The 12077-nt window shown below is 38.4% G+C and overlaps 1 protein-coding gene across 2 annotated transcripts; it reads right to left on the reverse strand.

The window, feature by feature from the left end:
- Nucleotides 1–2119: 2119 nt before the first annotated feature.
- LOC117473087 (THAP domain-containing protein 8-like) lies at nucleotides 2120–11698 on the reverse strand. Of its 2 annotated transcripts, none has more exons than XM_034118569.1 (3): nucleotides 11510–11698; nucleotides 9665–9758; nucleotides 2120–7302 (listed from the first exon to the last, which is right to left on the reverse strand). In XM_034118569.1, exons 2-3 carry the CDS (start codon nucleotides 9733–9735, stop codon nucleotides 6408–6410), a joined length of 966 nt encoding a protein of 321 aa, XP_033974460.1. In that variant the 5' UTR covers nucleotides 9736–9758; nucleotides 11510–11698; the 3' UTR covers nucleotides 2120–6407. The 2 variants fall into 2 exon arrangements, with proteins under 2 accessions (XP_033974460.1, XP_033974459.1); XM_034118568.1 differs by lacking the exon at nucleotides 11510–11698 and adding an exon at nucleotides 10836–11062.
- Nucleotides 11699–12077: the final 379 nt, after the last annotated feature.

The following is a 12077-nucleotide window of genomic DNA, read 5'->3' on the forward strand; positions in this document are numbered from 1 at the left end:
AGCTAGCTGTGCTAATGAAGGCACTGCGGAAGTGAGGCGGCAGCGGCCTACAAAATAAAAGCGCGGGTTTTGCTGCAATGTAATTTACTCTACTTCGTCTTCTTGCATTCATTATTATTTACACTAAAATAATTGAAAACTGACATTGACCATTTCGGTTAGATGCTTGATAGACAATCGTTCATTGTATGGTACCTGCAAGGAATATATTTTTGTATTAGCTTGATTAGCAATCCTCAAGTCAATATGAAAAACTATCCTCACTGACTCAATTGAGATGTTTCATTCCCCCAAATACTTTTATATGTAGGTAGGCTACTCTCGAATTGTTAGACACATGATTGTATAGTTCTATTGTAGGCTATAGAATGATTGTATCTAATGAGTCATATTTATGTAACTTTTGAGAGGTACATTATTTATTCAGATAGCTTTCTACATTCTATATATAAATACATGTAACAATGTTGTGATTTAAGATATTCATTGTGTAGCACTATTAATAGGAAATCGAAAGTTCAGTGTCTATTAATTGTATATTTTCAAGATAAAACAGCCATAAAAGTGGCCTTTCATTGTGGTCAGCCAAAGGCACACTTCTGATAATCATGCTATTTGATCAACATCCTGATACCAGGATGTTACATGTTTTTTAGTTAACATTGTAGTATTATAACCTTTATTCAACTCAATCAAAGCAGAACAAAGAGGAGGAGCTCTTTTTTGCATATACTCCAAAAGACCCCGGCAGCACATCACCAGGACGGAGCTGCCATCCATGGAGGACCTCTACTCCCAGCGTCTCAGGAAGAAAGCCCACAGGATTATCAAAGACCCCCACCACCCCAGCAACTGTTCTGTCTGCTGCCGTCTGGCAGGCGGTACCGCAGTATCAGGACAAAAACCACCAGACTCAGGGACAGTTTTATTCCGCAGGCCATAAGACTGCTAAACACCTGAACCCTTTAAAGAACATCCATACACATTCATCTGTTTGCATCTTGCTAATTATTTATCTATATATCATTCCATGTACTTGTACTCTTCTTGCACTATTTCTTTTTTATTTACATTTTTGCACATCTCAAAACATTCTCTTGCACTATTTTATCTGTTTTATTTATGTCCTTTATATATTCATGTTGCACGGTTGGAGGGGCCTGTGACTTCAGTTTTTCATTGCCATATCTACACTTTAGCTAATGTGCACATGACAATAAAGCCTTGAATATTGAATCTTTTAAACAGTACAGTGTTAACACAAAGCACTCCAGTTTTGCTTTGACATTGTATTTAGGCTATTGCTCTGGGACACTCAAAAAACAAGTTAGTCTGCTTGTAATGCTTGCAAGACTAGTGGACGAGAAGCAGTGGTGTAAAGTAACTAAGTAGATTTACTTAAGTACAATTTTTGAAGTACTTGTACTTTACTTGAGTATTTCAATTTGTTGCTATTTTGTACTTCTACCTCAGTACAATTCAGAGGTAAATCGTGTACTTTTACTCCACTCCACTAACCTTTAGTTACTTTGCAGATCTGGATGAATGATGTGAAATATAATCAAGTCTTAAATCAGACTTTAGTTCCAACTGGAGTAAATTCACAAGCTACCCTGCAGTATACAAAGTCATTCAAACTAGCTGCACCTTTACCAGCTTTGATAACACTTAATTATAAAACATATCATATATATTATTCTGAAATGGACCAATCTGCACAATGACTACTTCTACTTTTGGTACTTTAAGTATATTTTGATGGCAGTACTTTTACTTGTAACAGAGTATTCCTATTCTCTGGTTACAAGATCTGAGTACTTTTCCCACCTCTGACGAGAGGTTTGGTCAGCGGAAGAAACTGCTACACTTCGCTGATATGGAACAAGGAACACATAAGTGGAAAATAGATGTTACAATGCACAGAAAATGTTAGTGCAGTTCACATGACAGTGAGCAGTTTCACTGCAGTGAATCAAATTAGGCCCGATTGTAATGTGACATGCTAATTGCCACCTATGTACTATGAAATGAGCAAATCTGTCAAATGATGTTACCATAAAACTGTCGTTGCACACTACATTGACCCTAAAGCATAATACAAATCACAGAATAGGGGTTCTTTATATATGAAACGGTTTATTCCACTTCTAACTTCACAACTCAATGTCAAAACAGAACGAAAATGATGAACTAATGGAAGATGAATGAAAGCTCAGATTGTGTAAACAGGTGAAATAATTGACTGATATCATTGTTTGGTCAAATGAATTGGCCAATGCACTGTTCTGCAGTTGAGTTAAAAAAGCACCAAAGAAATGTAAAGAAATTCAAATATTAATTGTGAATTTTTCAAGTTGGACATGTTGGTCTGAAACGTGTTAGTCAACACTTTTGTAAGTTTGGAAAATGTCTAGCATCTGACATCAAATGGTGAAAACAGAACGGTTGTGAGAGACAGAGGAGTTTCGCTGGCGGGAGTGGCAGCAGGCTCTCTCAGGGACCTCGACAGCTCCCATGGGGCTCAAAGAGATATTCTCCATGTCTCTCTCAGCACGGTGCTGGATCAATCTTTAGGCTCAGGTAGGGGTTGTTGTGGCAGCTTTTCCAGGCCTCGTTGGATGAGGAGTATCTTTTCTCAAAGTCTCCATGTTTCAGGAGTTTCTTGTTGCAGACCTACAGCGTGTATCAGAGCTGGAGGCGTCCTTCCAGGTGGCTCAGTGGTGAAGCAGTCCGGGAAACCAAAATCCCTTTGTGTCGCCCTGAGCAACCAGAGGCAGAAGAGGACATGCAGCACAAGCAGGACGAGCAGAGGAGGAAGAGAGCCATCTGTGGGTTGCTTAAAGTTATTTTAGACACCTGTCCAGGGGTATGGTGTCACTGTTGTGAACTGCTGCCCACTCCCATCTGTAAAACTTTGATTTTTTTTTTTTTTTTTTACTTTCATAGAATTACAGTTTATATCGCTTACTTCACATTTTGTATTCTCTTACATATTTGAAAGTAGGGCTCAGCTGCAGAACAGTACCAAACTTGATATAAACCACTGAACAAAACCTGAACCAAAAATGAATCAAACATTCATAAAGAATAGATGATAATATCCTTATTATAACAAAAAAGGTATTTATGTAGATATACATTGCAGCCGAACAAACCTCAGCATTAGTTTCATTCTTGATATAAAATCAATATGTCGAACCAAAACATTCCATTTATCAAACATGGAAGCTCAGCATGACAAATGCTGTACATTTGATTTTCCAGAGAAAGTACGGTTTTCTTTGGGTCCTTCGTTGAGAAAGTGGCCATAAACAGGGGGAAGTGGTCATAAATATCAGTTGCTACCAAAATATGTTTTTGAGTTGTATAGTTGAAGTTAGAAATATGAGCAACATAACCAAACATCCACCAATCTTTACAAATTCAACAATGCCATTGACTTTAAGATGAGTGAGAGCTAATGATAACACATTTCCAGGTTTTAAGCATGACTCCTGTAGCACTAAAGAAGATCCCCAATGCCCTATTAATACAGTTAGTGCAACTAGTATATCAAATCAAACGGGAATACAATTTATATTGAACTGTTTTATGTTGTCATTGGAGTAATACAAACGTACAATCAAGCTCATTTTCTCTAACCTTTGTAAAAGCTAATAAGTGCTAGTAAGCTAGCTTGCTGATTTTGCTTTACCACTGGTTACATCAAATGAGCCTAACAAGTTATTACTCATTTGGCTATAGTAAAGGCCAATTCATACTTTTCGTGTCTGCGTGTCTTTGAGGGTATGCTAAGGTCCTTGTGACCAAATAGGTCATTCGGCTTGTGCACTGGACCGTCCGATTGCAGCAAGACTGTGTGACTGAGCGTACTTTACGCGTAAAACAGCTTATGCTCCTGTTTTGTTCCACACTCCAGTCTAGCTTGTTTGCTAAGTAGAAGAAGTGAACCAACGGAGTGATTGTATTAAAGAAACGTTGTGTTAAGGCTGCAATCAACATGAACATAATTAGTCTTAAAAGGCATTCAAAGTGATCCAAAAGGCGTTGAACTCTGGCAAAACAAAGCAATATGCCTGAATGCCCTGCGGACGCAAACCCTCAATTGTACTACGAAGTGGAACCACGTGCACGTATGTGACTGCAGCAGATGCGGAAAGTATGTACCGGCTTTAATGTGTTTTCCTATGCTGTGTCAGTAGTGTGTGGTTGAAGCATTAAGCTGGTGAATTTCACTCATTAAAACTGTAAACAAAATATTTGTATAAGACCACATTTGAACTCACCATGATAATGTTATAACTGATCTTTGCCCAATTTTCATTTTACTGAATAGAGCATGAAATGACCATAGAGCAACTCTATGGCGCCACACCCCACTTGCTGCAAACAGCTAAGGTTAACTAAGTCTTCTGCCAATTTCAACAAAGATTTGTTGTTCACGAGGTTTGTGAATTTCTATCTACAACAGGATGATGTTCGGCTCGAGCCCCACTTGTACTACCAGGAACTCATTTGTAACTGTACTGCAGTAAAGCAAGCATCATCACGTATTCAGAATTTTGGCAAATCTTTGTGGATCTTACGTACTCACTATATAATTACACAACACCTTGGATATGGACTTGGACTAAATCAGATACAGCTTATCATCAAACGCATTCACAAATGGATGATGGAGAAGTAACATACATTTTGGAGATGTCAGAACAACTGTTATTCCAAAATGTTGAATACAGAGGTTGGGTCAGAATGTTGTGCAAACAGAATGATTCTAACAATGAGTCTTGAATGTCTAAAGATGTAAAGCAATTTCTATTTCTACGTCATCAATTCTATAATGGAGCTGTGTTATATTTTGCAGCAAATGTCGGCATATAACGAATAAAATATGCGCAGACAGCAGAGTAGCGTCAACAAAATGATTTGCTTGGCAGAACAGTAAAGCCATAAATATTTCGTTCTTTACGAGTGCTTTGTGAATTACACTCTTTATTCTACCAAATGTGCCCCTCAGTACCCTATGTAGAATGGAGTGATTGACACTTGAATATCAATGACATAGATGAACTATTAACACTATACAATCAACTGCTTCTTTCTGGGAAAGGAGGCAAGTGATGACAAACAAAATAACAACCTTGGTTAGTTTAGATGAACTCATCACCCAAATCATACCAGCCAAATAGGAATAATGAGATGAAGCTGTATTCAGAATCATTGAGTGAATTGAAGTTGTTGTTGACTAACATTAAGTCAGACATTTCTATTAATGGCAAATGTGCATGGCCAGATTAGCAGTACCCTAACAAATGTGTTTATTACGCGTCCTGATGTTCAGTAACAAACTTTATCTTGTTTGTGGTTGAAAGTTCAGGATCTGGTCAGTCTGTGGTGGAATCAAAGTCGTTTTTGCACTCAAGTTATCCCTTTACTTAGTCGTTCCTAGGCATGAGATCACCAACTACTTTTTTGCACCACCATGTTAAAGTCTTCTGCACCTTGTGGAATGGATCCTGTCTAGGTATGCATACCACAAGGTCCGATGTCCCGTCCTTACCTTCAACCTTAAGGACAGTTCTAGTTAGCACTTGATATGGCCCTCTTTATCTAAGAAATAATGACACAGCAACACAAAGAACACACAAATGCGAAAACAGTTTTGCCTCCATTTCAGGCTAGGAAGTAGAGGCTAAAGCGTGCCAATGCAAAATCCCAAGCCTATACAAAGAGGTCGACCACATCATGCCTACTGTAGTTTTAGTTTGGAAACAATGTCAATACAACTGTACTCGCAGACTGCTACTTGTGTTAAATAGCTGTCCACTTTCATTTTTTGGTACATTAGTTTTTTACATCTGAACCGTACAAACTAGACTTTGGGGTGAAATGTAATCTGTTACACCGGTTCAAAGTATGTGAGACCGTTAAGATAATCTGAGGAGCCAAAAAGGACAAATGTTGACCAATAGGATTAGGCAGAGGTCGAATTTATGAAGTTTTTTTAAAAAGATTGACAGATTGACTTTTGTTGTTTTTAGTTCACAACCAACCTTTCCCTAAAGTTGGTTCAGTTGCAGCTAGTAGCAACCAGGCTAACAAGCAGGGCAAAGGCACAGGGAACATCCTTGGACACATCACATTTTGATTTAGTTAATTTTTCTGATCCTGGTTTTGTTTTGTTGCCGGGTTAAGTGAATAGCTTGGATTTGTTTACGGTATTTATTTATAGACGGTGTATTACATACAGTAGATGGTGGTTGGCAAGCCCATAGTTTGGAGACACAGAAAGGAGTACCAGCAGGAAGCTAAGTGATGTACTGCTATGGACGGGGAAAGGAGCCATTTTATATATTTCACAGCCTAAAATAAAGGCCTACCAAAAAGATATATCAATCTAAGTTGTTTCATGGTACCTTGCTTTTAGGATCGCTTTTAGGCTTGCTTTTTGGCTTGCTTTGAGGATCGCTTTTAGGCTTGCTTTTGGGCTTGCTTCGAGGTTCGCTTTGAAGATCACTTTGAGGATTGCCTTTAGGCTTGCTTTTAGGCTTACTTTTGGGATTGCTTTTGGAATTGTTTTTAGCCATTACCAACGCCTCTTCTTTCATTTGTCCAAGTTTCTGGTTTAGCTCTTGGATCACGGCAGAACAAGAAGAAATCCTCGTATTTAATCGTCTGCTCTTCTGTTTTTCAACTTTCAGACGTTTGCGGCTGATGACCAACTTCCTTCCCATGTTATGAACTTTCATTTGTAATTTTCGAATTGTTATTTGTGCATCTGGAGATTTAGCAGTTTCCGAAAGGATATTCCCAAATGGCGTTTGTTCTTCTACTGTCACGTTTTGAAGAGGGGCTGTGGACCCATGACCATCTGATACTTCTGTGACACTAACACTGTTCTGATTTGTGGTCACAGTGGTGCTGCAGTTCATTGGTTCCACAACATTGGTTACGTCTGTAGATGGTGCGACTTCGCCAGGGGGGGTAGGACTACTCACAGGCTTGCAGCAGTACGGGTGATCAAAGTTGACAGTGTCAGTTATCTCTGTGTGCATACTTACCGCTTGTGTTTTGGATGATGTGTGACTAACTGCAGGTTTCTTGAATGATGTATTGACACCGGGGTAGGCAAAAATAGTTGGGACAGCATTTGAGTTCAGCAGGCTTCTCCCACAGGAAGGGTGAAAACATTCCTCTGTGAAGTGTAGAGCGCATAAGCGTGAGTCTGGGGACGGCATCCAATTCTTGCGGTTTATGTTGTGGACCCAGCTAAGCATCCTTGCCTTATCATGGTGAGGAAATCTGTGAAATAATTGTGTAATTGGTTAAGTTGTGTGAACATCCCAATGTATTGTTTAACTTCAGTTTCTGGTTACACTGAAAAAACTGAAATGTTGACTTTAATTAAATATATTATGTCAACATATTTCACATAACTGTATTAGGTTAGTTAAAAGCAATAATATTAAGTTGAACCCTATATTTGTTATTTAAACTAAATATTATTGCTTTCAACTAACCTAATACAGTTATGGGAAATCCATTGTCCAAATATTAATTAAAGTCAATGGTTCAGTTTTTTCAGTGGTTTTTTCATGTGTCATATCATTACCCCAACTTGTCAAATATGGCATCTTGTACAGCGAGTCAAAGTATGACAGTACACAGAGTTCTATTGCGTCAGATTTGGGCGTAAAGGGCTGCCAACATAATCACATCTAATAGATACACTTTCACGCAGGACACCGCTGTTACCCAAGGAAACCAAAGCTCAATATTGACTTACTTTCAGTAACACAACGTACTTTCAGACCAGTGCCCTGTACTACGAAGCCAGTTCAACAGACCCTGGATATGTTTGAGTTATCTGGCTTAACTAACCCTAACAAACGAGATCTCGCTAAGCGGTCCTACGACGCTGGTTATCAACTCGGTAAGTCAACCCAGGGTTTCTCTGTCCGGCTGAGAGCACGTTCACGTGAAAGGGGCGGGGTTAGCAACATTTGACCAATCACAAACAGGGACAAGCGTACTGACAGCGCAGCGTCAGGATACGATGAATGAAAAGTAAACTATCATGTTAGACAAATACGAAGAAGTTAAACTTTAAACATCCATGACTTAAACAGATAAACGAGGATAAAAGCCACATAGCTGCAGCTGCAAGGTGAATACAGAACAGCTGGTAAGTAATAATGTAAGTGTTGCACGGCCAGATACGGCTCGAGAAGCAGACACAGATAAGGAAATATATTATATATTATGATGTGATGTGAATGATAAGTGCGACACGTCGGCGTCTTTCCTGCATACGGCAGTTTAAACTGTATTTCCTTTATCCTGTAATATGACTTGATAGCTTTAAACTCTGCACACAGAGCTCTGATTGGTCAGCAGGCAGTGCTTTCACTGAGTTGATCTCTTATTTGGAACATAACCTGCTCCAGAGCAGGTTTGGTGTTCAGCATAAGTTACCATGGAGATCTACCCCGGTAAGAAGTGAACCAGCGTCGTAGGACCGAAAACTCAGAGTTAACCCTGAAGTTACCTCGCTAACCGCAAACCCTGCTTCGTAGTACAGGCCTCTGGTGTAACCAACCAAAATGTTGGCCCTCCCAGACGAAATCAGCGTTATTATTGTCAATGTGTACTAGGCCATGGATGTATATTAAAAGAAAGTGTGGGCACGAACGTACAGTAATTTAAATGTAAGCTGATGTGAAGAACTAACTTTGTGAATATTTTGGTCAACCCATGAGCGACACAGGCAGAAGAGGAGATATGACAGAGCATAAATATTTTACATCGCAATTCACATTTCATCTTTAAAAAAAAAAACATGCGTGTTTGAGGTAATGTTACATATTTTAATTTTTCTATGATTCAGACATGTTCTATGCATGCTAACGACTAGACTGAATGCATAAAAAAGCATCAAAATAGAGCCCCCTACAGAGGTCCGGGTAGCCTCCATGTTTATGTTGTTTCTAATATATCGCTTTTCTGCGCCGAAACCAGGACAGCATATTGGCAATACCCCAGAAAATTGCGAATAAACTTGAACTATGTTGTTTTCACATTAGTGAAATTCCAGACGCACATGACGTTCAGTTTGGGAAATGTGCTTTTAATTCATCAGCAAGATCCATAAACTGATGTGTCTGCGTCATTTCTTTTACGTTGGGCTCGCCGGCGCAAATGAAATGCTCACCCATGGATTTAAGTGTGCCACAGGGTCTGTCTGTTGGACTACCCCGCACAGTGAAACATAACGCTAAGCAGTATAATGATAATGTGTTATTATACACAAAAAACAACACAATTTGGTTTTACTATGTCAACGTTTTTCTTTCAACCTTCTCCTTTCTTAAAAGAAGCGGACGCATTTGAATAGTAAAGTTAATGAAATAAAACTGTTTTAAAAGAGTTTCCTTAATTATCCATAACACACATGGATGTGATCCTATGACCATGTGATGTTTACATGCTGCAGTGACCAAACCATTTCCCAAATCAGGATAAATAATGTAACTATATTCTAATCTAATAACACATTACTAAATGTAAAATATTAATAGTTGTAGCTAGTATTGTATTCAGCTTTCTAGCATTAGCCTACATACATATTGTGCAAATCTATAAATAAACAAATATTTGAACATACCGGAAAAGAGAAACCGTGGCTCCTTTCTCAGCTGTTCGCTTCTTGCAGTTGAAGGCAACACAAGAGGGCATTTTCAACTGTTGTGAACTTCTTGCTGTAAAGACAAAGAGGTGTACAGATGACTTTAAAATGCACTATCTCTACCATGCTTTTAATATCACAAATACAATAAAAACAACTTATGCATCACCCACTAAATTGTAAATCATTCAAGAAATCCTTTATTGTCATTGAAATATGAAGCTAATATTTTATATCGGAGAGGCTGATCGAATAGATCGATCTTAAAATCAACTTTAATGTACCAGACAATCCAGAAATGTTTTGTCAATTATTGATGCATTTATGAATAAACTGTGGATTAAAATTCCGTAAGTGACAAAAACTTGATTCAACTATTGTTATTGAACAAATGGAAGGAACTGATGAGATTACAATTCACTGTGGTTGTACCTTAATTTGTATGCCTACAGGCAACTAACAAAACGTGATGAATTGATTGCGACGTAATCACATAGTAATACAGACTTAAGTTTTGGTGGTGAAAATTAGGAATTCATTATATCCTCCAATATGTCATGCATCAAATCATCATGAAGCATAAATTAGGTAAGCATTCCTTAAAGGCCGTATATAATAAACTGTCTAATGTCATTTGGACATCTTATTTGGTGTATAGTGTAACATGTGTAGCTTTAAACATGAGCGTTTGGAATGTACACAGAAGGACAGCACAATATTGGGAAAAACTGATATTGCAATAAAAAGAATTGTGATGGCCTAAATGAGATATGGAATATGAGGTGATTTTGTAGGGGAGTGCATTATCATTACAAAGAAGCTTAAAGTTACTGTCGCTTTAGAGACATTCATTCATTTAAAATGTGAATCAGAGTTCCAGTTTAATGCTAAGTAAGTGTTAACATCTTTAATACGGTTATATCTTCGGATTAGTAAGGCACTGTTTCACAGCAAAAGTAATGAAAAAGTAAAACGTACAATTGGCCAACAAACTTTTAGGTATTATTACAGGTCCAGAGTAGTCTACTCTACAGCATGAAGAGCAGTGATTATCCGCGTTCAATGCACACAGGCTGGACAGCTATAACATTTTGACAAAGCATAACATAACTGAAATATGAATCAATAAAGTTATGAATGCTAACATTACCTATGTCCACAGATGTATGAAGAGTACTCGAAGCAGGGTTTGGAGGCGGGCTCCGTTCAATTTTATGAAAGTTGTTGAATGGCGCATGAAGCCAAAATGGCTCGACAGCTAGGGAGGATGTGGAAAAGAAACCGGAACATCCGGTGATCTTCCGCACATGTGGGCCCCATGGTGTGGGCCCACAAAGCATGCGCACTAGCACTTTCCTTAAACCCCGCCTCCCTCGGCCTGGCTCTGCTCAACTTTTAGGACCTAATTATTTGAAAAAGTTATAGTGTTCGTAATGAGGGTTGAATTTACTTCATCAAAAATATTCGCTGACATTCCTTCTTTTATAAAATAGTTATGTGTTTTTATATTTCCCAATGTAAGTTTGCCAAGCCCCCAGGAAGAGCGCCAGGCTCCAAAGCCCATTTTCGTAGTGGTCAAACCGTGGAATTACAACAACTTCTGTTTCAGTCCCTAGAGGAAATGTTTCCATTGAGTTACATTTGGAAATAACTTATTCCGTTTTGTTACATGATTGCATTGCTACTGTACGATACTGTTATACTTACTAAAATGTCATTTCATGTGTATTACTTTTTCAAATCGAAATACTGTTGCAAAAACATGATATGTTCTTGGTTAATATAGCATAGGCTACATGACATGAAGCTGGTGTGAATACTCACCTTATCTCGTGGTCACGACAATGTATCGCAAAACGGCTGTCAACTGAGTCTATTCACCCTTAGGATCGAGTTAGTTCACATCAGGAAGAATATTATTCGTCATTAAGTGATGTAAAGTGTTTTGTTCTTGTGTGTTAAATCCAAATTCAATGTTTATGAGAAGATGCAGAGAGAAGTTTTTTTTCAAGAGTCACGCTTTTATTTTAAAAATTCTAACCGGACGTGTTACTCATTATGCTGGGTGCCTTCACCTGGGTTGTTTTGCAGGTTTGAGAGGAGTCCCGCCTTTCTTCCCCTTGCTAAATAGTGATCAATCTGAATTTTGAATGGATTGGTCCGCTGCCATGTCTTCCTGCCAAATACTGATATTCTCTCTTGACCTGTTTTTCTTTTTCTCACAGACTGAGTCCTAACATCAAGATAATGCCACAATAATCTTTTGATTTTAGTGTGTTATGATATTAAAATTAACGATGCTGTCCGCTTCATATGTGGAAACAATTAAAACCCCATCTGCATTGTAGTGTGGACGATGGCCCAGCAGATGGTGCTCACTGTCTGCTCTAGA

Source organism: Trematomus bernacchii, unplaced genomic scaffold (assembly GCF_902827165.1).
Source record: "Trematomus bernacchii unplaced genomic scaffold, fTreBer1.1, whole genome shotgun sequence".
NCBI lineage: Eukaryota > Metazoa > Chordata > Actinopteri > Perciformes > Nototheniidae > Trematomus > Trematomus bernacchii.